Source organism: Alligator sinensis, unplaced genomic scaffold, assembly GCF_000455745.1.
Source record: "Alligator sinensis unplaced genomic scaffold, ASM45574v1 scaffold740_1, whole genome shotgun sequence".
NCBI classification, from domain to species: Eukaryota; Metazoa; Chordata; order Crocodylia; family Alligatoridae; genus Alligator; species Alligator sinensis.
This window is the reverse complement of record NW_005841964.1, coordinates 2,081,547-2,095,840: the sequence shown is the minus strand read 5'-3', so window position 1 is coordinate 2,095,840 and position 14,294 is coordinate 2,081,547. Positions and strand designations below refer to the sequence as shown.

The 14,294-nt window shown below is 41.1% G+C and overlaps 1 protein-coding gene across 1 annotated transcript in view; it reads right to left on the bottom strand.

Moving 5' to 3' along the window:
• Window positions 1–14,294, bottom strand: part of DNAJC3 (DnaJ heat shock protein family (Hsp40) member C3) — a 79,103-nt gene continuing 64,809 nt past the window's right edge. The window contains exons 12-14 of the mRNA XM_025200338.1: window positions 5,462–5,594; window positions 4,851–4,999; window positions 1–2,193 (exon numbers count right to left, since the gene is read on the bottom strand). Of these exons, the coding sequence (XP_025056123.1) occupies window positions 2,039–2,193; window positions 4,851–4,999; window positions 5,462–5,594 (437 nt within the window). The 3' untranslated portion in view covers window positions 1–2,038. The remainder of the gene's footprint in view (window positions 2,194–4,850; window positions 5,000–5,461; window positions 5,595–14,294) is intronic.

Genomic DNA, 14,294 nt, shown 5'->3' with positions numbered 1-14,294 from the left:
AATAACTAACGTATCTCCATTGTAAATAAAACTGGCATACTTGGAAGTAACTTAATTACAACTGGTATTTTGCTGCTTTTGAAAAATGTGACAGGGAATTTTAAGCTCTATCAAAAGTTTACAAGTTAATTTCATAATGTCATAAGTCAGTTCTGAACATTTTAGTATTAACCATAAAATAGTAGTTTTATCAAGTCTTCATTTGTAAATTGGTTGATAACATTTTTAAATAGAATTTAGAATAAAACTGAGGTACCATGAGCAGGCACTTTAGGTTAATGATATTTTATGCTTATTTTAGGATTTTAAATGATCAAAAGTACTGCTTGCTGAAAAACTACTGAAAGCCATTGTGCTGTAAACACCCGTTATATTAAATAGAGGTTATTCCGTTCATGTGTAGTTTGTACTATCTGACTTCCACTTAGGCCACAAGTAGACCGAACATCTTAGAGCATGGTAATTGCCATGCTCCACCAGATTATTAAATTGCGTCTGATCTGACACGCTGCAATTATAGCGCATCGGAGCTACCTCCCATGCTCGTGTACAAGTGCCCATGGTTTCTAGTGATGCTTTAAGATGCATTAAAATAGGGTAATGCATATTAAAGTGCACGTACAGACCTATACTTCCTCCCACTGGCTATACTCTAGGCTTGTTCTTCATGACCAAATGGAAATCATGGACAATTTCCTATTCTCTTCTCCCTTGCTTCTCCCTCAAAATTGTGCATAATCTGCTACCCATAGTTTACAAAGCATAAAACTCAAAGCCTCAAACAGCACGACAAAATGTACATGTGTCTAAATAGAATGCTACTTAATAAACAAACAGCTAGGAAGAAACACATTTACACATAGTCCGAGAACAGCATTAACGATCCTTTAACTGGATTAGCTTTTGTGAGAGGCAGAAATCCAACAGAGTCAAGTAGCAGGTTAGAATCAGACAAAGAAGTGAAAACTCTAGAAGGAAAAAAAAAAAAAAGATACGTTTTGTTCAGATAACTGACATCTTGTTCGTGGTTTTCCTCCCACGAACTTAAGATTGCAAGTATGAGAAGTGACAAGTTAAAGCCAAATGTAGATGGCAAGGATCACTTTGATTCTAGTTTAATAGTAAAAATAAAGATGAAGACAGCATCCATTACCTTTTGTACCCATCAAAGTGCATTTTTGTGTCCTATATGACCCTATAATTATGTCCCAGAATATGTGGGTTGATGTTATAAATAAGGGAAGAGCATGAGTTGTGCTTGCAACTGCATCTGTACTGATAATGTTCCTCTTACCAATACAGGACTTAATTCTCCAGAGTTATGTGAGCTTTATTAGCAGAGCAAAAGTACTGTGAGGAACTGAAGTGCATCATGAGATAGACTGGGAGAATATTCTTATTTAATTAGGTTGCTTTTCAGTTGAAATATGATTTACTGTTTCTGTAGTGGCCTTTCTGACCTATGCATAGGTTCTACATGGGTGCCTATACATAGGGCATCATTGCCGCTATTAATACAGTTCAGTAGCTGGGCAAATTACTAGTATATTTTAAGAACGCTGAGAGATGCTGAATCATTCCACTGACTCTGGCAACTCTTTTTTTTTCCTCATTTGTGAATCTACACGTAATTACCAATCTTTTCTACTTCTATAATGTCCTAATTAAAACAGAATGTAAATGCATCTTTAACATTAAGCATAGGCTTAAGTTACATTGACTTAAATCACATTAACTTCAGGAGGATTTCAGCATGTGATTAAGTGCTTTCCTGAATAGTATCCTACTGTTTCTTTTTCACTCGGAGGAATGACTATTCTGCATATACCCTTGTGCAAATATAACAGCACTAATGAATCCTGTCCAGCCCACTCACCACTATCAACGCAATACAGCAAACTGCTTCAATATTAAAGTGAACTTTTCTTGTAGTAAGAAACTCTTTGGTTAAGGATAACATATGTTTAGAGTCTTGAAATGAGAGTTTTATTTTTTTTAAAGTTTGGTAAAGCAGCAGCCACAGGAAACTAGTCTTGTTCTAACTGTAGTGGAATTTAAATGTAAATGGTCCTCCTGAACCAAACGGGTTGAATCCTTGCCATGTGTTCCAGCTTCTGTGGAAAGGGTGTCCTCCACCCTGCTGGCTCTCCGCATCTAATGGATCCTCTCCTGCATCAAACTTCTTTCTCATCTCTAAAGAGAGGCATACATACATAGTGAGAACAGGACACCACCTATCATTCAAGTCACAATACAGATAAATACAGTTCAATTGAAAGTATTTCAGTAGCTGGATCCAGACAAGAAAGAGAAACAAGGCCTAGCTTTAGAGTCCTAGCACTAGACAGTTTTACAGATCAGTTTGGTTTAAATGATTGCATCTCTACACTTGATAGTTTAATGCCCAAATAAAGTTTTATCCATTTAACATAGTTTCATCTACAAAAACTAATCTGACATCTACAAAGAAATCAAAGGTTATTTTGACATATCAGTGGAGACTTTCTAAATACTTTACTGTGCTTTAAAAGTGTTAACCAAGTAGGTTTGATCTTTAGTGTTGGGCAGCTTACAAGAGCAGTCTGTCAACTCCAAAGAAATCAGCTTATACAGAAAATGGAACTAACTTGTATAACAATGTTCCCTTAAGGTTCAAGTTCTATCAAATTAGTCAACTTGGATAAGTAGATTATTAGCCAGAAGACTTATTCTTAGTCGCTATCAGCTTTCAAAAGTATGCACCGAGTTCAAAACTCTGGGCCAGATTTGTAGTTCCAGACACAGCACTTTGAAAGCCTTCCATATATTTACTATGTTAGCTTCTCATAAGATTTTTATTTCCCGATTTAGACCTGAGGCTTGTAAACACCACCCAGGCCTTTTTCAGACAATATTAAAATCTCCTATCTTTCCAGAACAACTTCAAAACCTTAAAAACAAACTGGGACAGAAAATGTGCAAGAAATCCAGAACCTCTGCAAGGCAGTGTTCTGAATGGCCGGCTGGGCCTTCTTGCTGGTATCACACTAATTATTTCTACTCTGTATATGAGATCCATTTTTTTAACCAGTACCCATTATGCAACTGGCATCAGTTTCAAATAGATTCCTCCATTTCCCAGCTCCCACAGTCCTGAAGATTCTAGGGACAGCAGGGGCAGCAAGGAGAAGCAACTTAACAGGTGCACTGCTTTCTTCCCAGGCCCCTGCATAGTACCACTACTGGAAATGGCTCCATTTGTTCAGCGGAGTTTAAGTGGGGACGGGAAGCGATGTTCCTTATTTACCCTTTCTGCTCGACATTGTAGCAGCTTTTTCCTGGTAACCAGCAGAAGTCACAAGAAACTGTCTCCTACTTTTAAATAAAATATATTTTGTTTCCTTTCCCCCTTCTGATTTTACCTATTAACTTTAAACAGTCCCTTGGCCATCTTTCACTTTTTGAAGTTAGGCAAGGAGGTTGAGGGTCTTACACGACTTCAGATCAAGTCCCAGCTTCGATTCCTGGGCAGTGGGCTCAGTTCAGGATTGTATTAGGTTTTTTGAAATGCAATACAAATATGAACTCCTGATTTAGCCTCTACAGCCTGGGAAAAGATGGGCTAAAAGGAAGGGAGCAAGATACAACTGAAAATACCATTTTAAAGGTAGTGCACAAAAGGGGGGCAGGCAAAAGACTTTAAAACATGTTAAAAACTATGTGAGAGTCATCTAGTTTTAAAGACTGTTTTTTTGGCCTTTGGACATAAGCTTCCATCATAGCGAGGTCAAAGATTCATGGGACAGGGAGAAGAATGATTTCTCATTGAAGTTCTTTACTGTTGTCTAAAAATGTAACTTTTATTCAGCTCTGAAGGAGACATTAAGAACACCTTTATGGTATTCCAGGGTGGTGTTTTTGTCTCTCTAACGCATAGTTCTGCTGGTTGAAGTTATTCTGCGTATTTCCTTGCGTCTTACAAAACACATTACACTTATAAACAGACAATGAAATACAAACCCAGAAAAACATTAATGCTCTATATAAAGATTGGTAAATAAGTAAGAACTGTTTTGAAGTGTTAGTGTCATTTCTGTTCCAAAGGATAAGAGTTAATGTTAAAACAATCCTGTTACTCTGGGCCAGGGTCTAGACATGGAAGTTAAACAATTCATCTGTAAGAGGGACATCTTTCCTGCCTGAGCCTCCAATGGTATGGAATTAAAATACTTCTAAAGGGGGCCAGTCTCCCTCCTATTCTGTTATCAAACAGACCAGTATTGCTAGGTAGTACTAAGAGTATTTCACTTTCCCCTTGTTTTGTCAGCACTCACTTCACATGCCTAGGTATTTCCTTCCATTTTTTGTTGGGGTTTTTTTGTTGTTTTTTTTTAAATGAACACTTCAGGAAACAGTGTTCTCTAAACCTTTTTATACTGTGATGGAGCTAGTCTCTTTAACATTAGCCCAACAGCTAATCCACTACCGTTCTCACAGTTTGGTGAAAGTTTTGGCACTCCAACCTCCGGTAAGAGCCAGCACGCTTTTCCCCACCATTTGTGCTTCATTTTTGCTTCCCTTATGCTTGCGCATACTGCACTAATTCATTATAATAAGGTAATTACCTTCCTGCTGCACTATGGAAAGACCCCCGTCTTGCTGCAGACAGTACAAAAGAAATGAAGTTTCTAGAACAAGCTGGAGTGTTCATCTATAAGATGAACAAGCCCTTCTAACAATTTCCTTCCAGCTTTCCAGAAAAGAGTTCTTCCCTAGTTTAGGATACATCAGATATTTCAATAAGTCAGCTGTATTGTTTACATCCTGTATTTTGAAAAGAAAAAGAACTACTACATGAATATAATCACTACCTGGGTCAGTAAGGACTTCTTTAGCTGCTGCTATATCAATAAACTTCTTTTCTGCTTGCCTCTTCTCCTCTTCACTCTGGAAGTTATCAGGGTGCCACTGTGATGCTAGCTTTCTGTATGCTTTGATTATTTCTTGTTTTCGAGCATTTCTGGATGGAAAAAAAATTAAGATGAGATTACCAGCTGTTCACATGCCACACTATTGAATCTTAAATAAAAGTATAAAAGCAGACTGGAGAGCACTAGGAAAACTGAATATCCATTTGTTAACCTTTTGTTGTTGGCAGTTGACTTCAGACAATAATGAACTCTTCTAGTAGCAGCAGTATGAAATAGGTTATTTTAAATACAATTCCCTATTTTCTCTATCTTCAGAAATTTGCTTTTCCAATCAAATGCTCACAAGTAGGGAATTTTTAAGTTAATATCAGTTATAACTGCTAATAAAGCCTTAAGACCACGGTAACAAACAGTTACAATAAAACAATATCAAAATGTGGTAAAAAAGCATAAATATTTAAACATACAAAAAAGCACTAATTCAAACCGTAAATTTCAAACTTATTTTACTGAACCAACACTGGTAAACATTCCGAAAATTGGCATTTTACCTTTTTATTCCTAAAATTTTGTAATAATCTCTCTTCTGAGACTGCTTCAGCATCTTCTGGGCTCTCTCCAGACCTTCACGAATCTGTTGATCATTTTCACTGTTGGCTTGAGCAGTTTCATAATCTTTAACAGCTGTTCATAAGACGTAATTAAAGAAGTTTAATCACTTAAAAAAATTATACATCACATGAATTTGTTTAAGTACTAACCCTACCCCCTAACTTGGAACTTTTGGCCACTAAAATTGATGTCACTTTATGAAAAAGCCTTTCAGATTTGTTTGCAGTTTTCTTGGCATTTGTAAAATGCCTCCTACCCACTGATATTTATTAGTTTACCCATCTGTACTTCACAATACTACAAAGTCCCTGAAGTAAGGTGTGCTGCACTAAGCCTACACTATGCGTTTCTGCTAGTGCAGTGGCTCCAGTAGTAAATGCAGGGTGGACAAAGCCTAATTCACAAAAGCAAGAAAATTAGGGCTTTTTAACCCTTAAAGCTGGGAAGACATCTGAAAACTGGCTAGCATTAATGAGATTGGAGGAAAGATTGAATCTAGTTTTGTTTGGGTTGTGGTCAAGGAAAAAAAAGACTTGCCCCAAGAAGACTGGCTGGAAGGTTCCAATCTTTTGTTTCAATCATTGGCTGAAATGGAACTTGACTAAGTCTAAAAGGAGTCAGGAACAAACACTTCTTCGTGTGGAGAAAGGATGGAGAAAGTGAGTTACACATAGTTGTGGGTCAGAACAAAACAATGTCTTTGTGGGCTGGGATGTTTCAAGAGCTAAAGAGAAATAGAATAAATGAGAATAATACAGACAAAGATGGCTGCAATGACCGATATCGGAAGTGGTCTTAAGTAAGCTGGAAGGATGTATTCTACATTTTGAATTGTTCACCTTTGTGCCCAAATATCACATGGGAAAGGCCCTTTCATTAACTGCTTTTTCTGGTTTATTACTATAGTAGTTATAGATTTCAAAGCATTATGCAACTGATATTATTCTGCTAGAATACTGTTAGACAAATTGTTAGAAAAATATATACCCAAAACATTGTATTTTAATCTCATTGTGTAATGCATGCTAAATTTGGCTTCATACAGTTACTGCGTTAATTTCCAAGAGATCAGAGGAAGGGAGGTACTGTAATGCTTTTTGCAAAGGGGTAAAGCATCTCAGAAGCCGAATTTCTCTCTTTTTTTTTTTTTTTTTTAAAGAAGGAAGTGGCATTACTTCTTTTTTAACTGTAACTGAAGTGGTTAGATTCTAATACTAGTATTTTTTGTGCTTTACATTCTACATGTAACAGGCACATATCCCTGCACTGTTATAATCCTGAAAGTCTCATTGAAGGTTTAAAATGCCAAGATTTCAGAAAGACAACAAAGTGTTTGTATCAGATTATTTTTAAGAAGATGTTATTTCTGAGCATGTGCTAAATTCACCTTTTTTGCTGTTTCTGTGCAAGACAGCAGGAGGTGCTAACCCATTTCTATAACTTCCTGCACTTGAAAGCAGCATAGCAGTTTTGAAGTAAATTAGAAATAATATTTTTGATGCCCCAGTGATTCAACTCTCTCTCTCAAACAAAAGAGGACAGACCACTGCCAAGAAACTAAGCACATTCTTTGCATGTCTTCACCATGGAAGATGTATGCGAGATTCCCTCACCAGATTCACTCCTCTCTAGGGACAAGTCAGTAGAGCTGACCCAAACTGAGGTTTCAATAGATGAGGCCATAGCGGAAATTGATAAACTAAACAGCAGTAAATCTGATGGCATTCACCCTAGGGTTGTAAAGGAGCTGGGATTGGAAACTGCCTAATTTCTAACTGTAGTATGCAACCTATCAATACAAACAGCCTTGGTACCAGAGGACTGGAAAGTATTTTAAAAAGGCTGTAGAGGGAGCACTGGGAACTATAGGCCAGTTATCCTAACTTCTGCTCCTTGAAAAATGGTAGAAACAATAGTAAAAAAAAAAAAAAAAAATTGTTCAGCACATGGATGAACGTGACTTGCTGGGAAGGAATCAACCCCGCTTTGTCAAAAGGAAATCACACTTCACCAGCCTCCTAGCGTTCTTTGAAGATGTCAATAAGCAGGTGGATTACGGCAATCCAGTTAATATAGTATACAGCAATCCAATTAATATAGTATATCTGGACTTTCAAAAGCCTTTGACAAGGTCCCCATCAGAGACTCTTAACTAGATTAGGTAGTCACAGGATTACAGGGAACATCCAAAGATAGAAAACAAAGAGTGAGTAAATATGGTCAGTTTTCAGGACGGAAAGTAGTAAAAACAGCAGGATCCTACTAGGGACCAATGCTGTTTGAATATGTTAAAAGTGATTCGGAAAAGGGGGCAAGTAGTGAAGTGGTCATATTTGCAGACAACACAAAATTATTCAAAGTGGTAAAGAGTGACCAAGGCAGACTATGAGGACCTAGAAAACAATCTGACATAACTGAGAGAATGGGCAACACACCTTGTTCTGCTTCCCACATCTTGAAAAAGATACAGAAGAACTAGAAAAGGCATGGAGAAGGGAAACAAGGATTGGTGATATGGAAGAGCTTCCATATATATGAGAAGGGACTAAAGAGGCTGGACCTATGCAGATTAGAGAAAAGCTGGGGGGGTGGGGGCAAGATAAGGGTTTACAAAATATTAAATGGCAAAGAGGAAGTAAATAGGGATTTACTATTTACCGTCTTTCACAATGCAAGAACTAGCAGTCACAAAACGAAACTAGTAAGTTTAAAACTAACACAAGGAAGTTCTTTTTCACACAGCATGCAACTAAAGTGTGGAACTCACTGCCACCAGGTGTTGTGGAAGCTGACAGAAAAGAGACTGCACAAATTCTTGGAGGAAAAGGAGCATCAGTAGCTACTGACCACAGGAGTTAGGGGTACAGTCTCTGAATCAGAACTTCCTAGACCTTAAATCCTGGAGACTGCAAGTGAGAAGGAACAGTGGAAAAACCCTGGTCATACCCAATTCATTCTCCCTTTCAGCATCCACTCTCTACCACAGTGAGATACAGGATGCTGGGCTAGAGGGACCTATGATCTAACACAGTAAATAGCAATTCTTATGTTCTAATGCCTTTGTATGCAGTATTCTGTCCAGTCACTTAAAAACACAGCAGGCTATATATACCAGATCATGCCCATAATATACACTACCACATTTAATGGGGATAATGAAAATGCAGGGACTTTATCACAATGCTTTACTGTGCCTGTAATGTTAAGCACCAGTGCTCTGTATAATAAAAAGGGCATTTCCTATTATGAATTTCTAATAAATGCATATTGCGGACTTGATGTAACAGATTGCTCACCTTCATCAAATGCCGCATGCAGCTACAGCACAGCACTGCTGGCAACTCAAGCCACTTAGAATGTAAAAGATTCACACTAGCAGTCTTTCTTTAAATATATTTAATATTAAAGTGACTCATTGCTAGATTCAAAGGACAGTATGCAGGGGAGAAGGAACAATTAGTGCCACACGCTCAAAAGGCTGTGGGGGTAGAAGTACTGGCAGCAGGGTACGGCCCTTTTCTCAACTGGTAATAAATGTTGGCCACAAGTACACCCTCCTCTTCCAGAAGCTGCTAGTCTCTTTCCCTGTACTTGGTTATTACAGGTATAATCAATCCAGTGCCTGCTACTTATGCATTGATTCGTTACTCAAAGTCCTCCTCCAAGCAACCCCTCAGAGAAAGGTTAGTCTTTTTTTCATAGTGTTCACAGTCACTGTGCTCTGCTTGATTTGAAGCAGGTTAGAAGCATCTGGTCCTCTACAGAAAAGTTAACTTACAAAAGCCCAAGGCATCTTCTCTTACATAGCTCAAAATGTTATTAAAAAGTTGCAACATTATTCAACTCTTTATGCCAATACATAATTTACCCTCTCTCTTCATTAGTTCTGTATTTATTTTCAAGAATACCCCTTATTTCATACTGCATGATGGGATAAGTGACAAAGATGTTGTCGGATTCCAAGAGTCTTTATTAATTTTGAGCATCCCAAGTCTTTACCTCTTCTTTTCCTGGCTAAAAAAGTCTTCACAATCTCTCAAACACCTCCTGCTACACCTTTAACCATCTAAGCTCCCCTTCTAGTCTCTCCTGTATCTTTAAGATGAAATGACCAAGTTTGGACATTATCCAGAGGTACAGTTCAGAGACAACTCCACGGTTTTACTGGCAAATACAGGTAAATGTGTATCAGACATCACATGTATGTACTTATTAATATTACAGAGGAGAGCCAGCAGTATCCCAGGCACTGGAACAGAACCCAGTGCTTGGACATTCACGCAGGCTGTTAGTGTCTAGCCCTCTCTCCCCTGCTCAAGTCTTATTTTGGAAGGCCTCTCTCTACCCCTCTTTGCAATGTTTCAAAGGCTTGTATGCGTGTACAGCCAGCCCTTTCAAATGTTTCAAAGGCATCTGAAACACTTCCCTTGTTATTTCTGTCCACACCCAAAGACCACAACTCTAAGGTCAAAAGCAGGTTTGAAGTCCCCCACCCTTCCTTACGGACAGGATGCATTTCACTTTATGTATTTTGCATTTTTATTTTTTATGCCCTTCCCTCCCTCCCCTCAACCTTACAGCAGAGGTCAGTAACCTACAACCATGATGTGCCTAAATTTGGCCTGTGGTGGCAAAGGGCAATTAGTGGCACATAGCTTGACCTGACATTCTCCTTCTCTGCCCTGCACTGTACCGCTAAGCCCTCAGTCCTTACTGCTCTCTGCCGTCTTCCTCTGGGGCAGACACTGCTTACCATCGCTGCTGAATTCAGCCCTGTCCGCCGGGAGTCAGGCAGTTTGGGCATTATGGCTGGAAATGATGGCTGGCAGAAGCCAGGTTGTAAGTGGCCAGCCTGTTACTCTAAAAGACTGTTGACTCCTGCCTTGGATGACTTATGTAGTTCTGTACACCTCACCTGGTCTTCTTCATACATGAGCTCTCTCAATACCACAGTCTTTACTACAGATAAAAGTGAAGAAATTCTTAATCCAAAAGCACTTTTCAGAGGGAAACTGTTACAATGAAACTACGGCTTACTTCGTCACACAAAATACTTGCTTCTCCACCTGCTCTCCAGTGGTAAAAAAAGCCTACAGTCAAAACAGGGTTCATTTTGATACTAATGAATAAAAATGCTCAGAGATGCCCTATTGGATCCATAAATCTGTGAATACTATTGCTGCCGTTGCAGTTTACAGTTGCACTAACTACCTTAATTATAATACGACAAGTTATAGAAATCAAACTTGTAAAGGCTGTCATTGGATACACAGCAACTAATAAGACTTCTGCAATTTAATACAAAACACGGACACACCATTGGGGGTGGGGCAGAATTCACAGCCCCCTCCCTTCCAAAGTAGTGCCCATCTTGCCGAGTCACAGAGCAAAGCTCCCATGGACTAGCTCTCCCCACTCTAGAGTATCTTCCCTTTCCACTCAACTTCAACAGGAGGCAGTAAAGAGAACCTGGTGGTGGTTATAGCAGTTTGCTCAGACGTAGACATGTGAGTTCAACCATCCCCCTGAAGTGGTGGGGGGCAGAACTACCATCTTCCTTTCCCTGAGCAAGTGCCCTTACCACCAGCTTAGCTGACAAGACACTAGGACCAAACTTTCAGTGAGATGAAAGCAGCTATGCTCCTCTCCAGGCAGAGCAGAACCAGAGTGCAAGTGTCCACAGGGAACCAACCCCTTCTGAGCCTTCTCAGGGCAAGCCGAGGTATAGCCAGAGTGGGGCAGCTGGGGCCAAAGAGAATCTAAAAATTGCATAATTAGCATTTAGAGTCACTTATGTGTTTCTGTTTGGACATGCAAATAGCACTTAGATTAGCGGTGGACAATTATTTGGGCCCAAGGGCCACTTAGGGAGTTCTGGTGAGCTATCACAGGCCGGTCAGCACCCCCCCACCCCAGCTCACCAAAACTCCCCAAGGGGCTCTGCTCTGTGCTGAGCCAGGCAGCTCGGATAAGGCCGCAGGTTGACAGGTAGCAGCATCTGGGAGCAGGACAAGTGGGCAGGGCCAGGACTGGGATCAAGATCATGGGGCGGTGACTGCACGGGGCTGGGCCCAGGGCAGAGCCACGATCCACTGCCTGCAAGCCCCCTGTGATGGGCGCCAGTTCCATGAGCAGGCAGTGGGGAGTGGATTCGGCTCTGCCCTGGGCCCTGGCCTCATGCTGTCACCAGCCAACAATCCTAGGGTCTCCATGGACCAGCCAGGACCCACAGGCAGGGTGCATGGCCAGGCAGGTGGGATGGGTCGCAGGCAGGCAGGATGAGGCCGCAGGCTAATAAGGAGCAGTGTCCAGGAACAGGAAAAGCAGGCAAAGCTGGGTCCAGGATCTTGGGGCCGTGACAGCACGGTGCTAGGGCCTGGGCCAGAGCCACAATCTGCTCTCCACACGCCTCTGCTTGTGGACCAGCACCAGTCCTCGGGGAACGCAGGCAATGGATCACAGCTCTTCCCTGTGCCCTGACCCTATGCTGTCACTACCCTGCAATCCCAGCCCCATCCACCCATCCCACTCCCAGACACCGCTCCCAGCCTGGCCACAGCCCCTCAGAAGTACAGGAAGTATGTATGCCCTGCCCACCCACCCACCTGCTGTTGGGCAGCCCTGGCAATGGGTGCAGGGCAGACAGGCCAGGGTGCCTGGGCAGTAGGGCTGGGTCTGGCAGCAGCAGCTGCCAGAACATGCTGCTGTCGCAGGGGCTGCTGGGAAACTAGTCCAGCAGCCGTGCTGCCCCAGGCCCACTGTGCACCTGGTGGCAGCGGGGCAGCTGTATGTGCCATTGCTCAGACTGCTCCCCCATGCCTAGGCCAAGTAGGACCAAAGGACCCACTGCAAAATGGACAAAAATCCCTTGGTGGGATGGATCCGACTCACAGGCTGCATTTTGCCCACCCCCAACTTAGCTGCTCAAATCAGGGGGGGGCGGGGGGAGGGCGGGCACGAAGCGGCAGCAGGAAGGTGTCAGAACTGGGCCAACATGGTTTAAGTGTGAACTTATTCTGAGTCCCTGAAAAAAATTAATGTTGTAATGCAACTTTACCTTGGCCTTAAGAGCAAGTAATAAAAAATGCAAGGAGGAGCTTGTAAAGTAAAAGCATCCATTTCTTGAGACTTTGTAGGAAGGAGAAAAGGAAACTTGCCTGTAAGCCTCATCTGGGTTCTTCTACTCAATTTAAAGATTGTATGATTTGTGGAATTTGAACCACTAGGTCTATGCGATTCCAGTGTTGGTGGTAAAAGTACTGCTTATAAGAGCACTTGAAGTGAACAAAATGGGCACAATGCCACATGACCCTACAACCGTAAGCAAATCCTCAACATCATCTGAGGGTTCATCTGTAATCAATTTTTAAGCACCAGCATGGTGCTGGATCTATTTTAGGATAGCCATGTCCTTACTGACAGAATTTAAGGGATTCTTAAGCTTCATATTTTGGGGTCTGCTTTTTCTTTGCATTTGTCCTTGCCAATTATCAACCTCAGTATAATGAAAGAGCAGAAGTACATGAAGTATGTACGCTCTCTATCACCAGCTAAAGAAAGTGCTCCCTTGAATCAGACTCTTATTGAGATCTGGATAGGCTTACATGACTTGTCTGCTTATAGCTTGCTACTTATCAGACTCCTCTACTACTGAAACTGAATGGCAGAAATTCTGCACTAAATACCACAATAATACACAGAACTAGTGTTTAGGATGATGTTTGTGAAAAACATAATTCAGAGGAATCCCTTTTTGCCTATTTTTTTTTTTTTTGGTTCACTCAATACCAGCCTCCCACCTCCAGGTCTCTCACGTCAATAAAAAATAGTTTTCCACCACTGAAGCTGTTAAGCCTCTCACCATCCAAGAAATGTGGCTGACAACATCACCCCACCCCTCTGAGGAGAGCAACTAGGACATCTTTATCTTCAGGTGCTATTAAAAAGAGGGTAGAAAGACCCTTCTTTCTGCATCTCCAAAGGGCATTTGGAGTCATTACGGCCCCTGAAGACTACTGGGCAGTGGTAGTATTAGGTATTAGGATTTGGGTAAATCCAGGGCAAACTTAAAAAGCCAGGTATGTCTGCCCATCTGCAAGGTCACAGCATACAGGACAACCATAAGTAGAAAGAATAATTGTTGCCAACCTGTGATTACTTCAAAAGGGAAGTTCATGAACCTGCATCATCGCAACCAGCTGGAGTTCAGAAGAGGTGGAAATTCTGTTCTACTTAGTTCTGGGCCCTGCACAACCCTGTGTGCACATGGTATCTTGTGAGGGATGCTCCAGAAATGTCCTCCTTCTAATTAAGACCCTGTGTTAACCACTGCCCAGTACTCTCACTACACTGGGAAGTGCCAATACAACTACAAATGCTCTTTGCTGCTGACTTTCTTCTGTGGCTAGAATTTGCAAGCCAAATCTCCTCTAATAATCTCTACTACTCACCCCAATCATGCAGTAGTCATGCTTTCATGATTTAAGGCCCTACATTACATGTAAGGCCTTGTTAGCTCAGTTCTACAATCCCAGCAGACTGATGGGTTTTTTTAACTTGTTTTATTACAAGGTCTACAAGCTTTCACCCCAAGTATTGTGGCTTCCCTGCAACAACCAATTTTAACTTTCTTTCAATTTAAATATACTCATATTTTTAAATAATTAAAAAAAAGACAAAAGAAACCCCCCCCGCATACACCTTGTAGATTAATTCCCTCTCCTCCCCTCCCCCCCACATTGCCAGCTGAATGAATCAGCAACATCTTGTGGG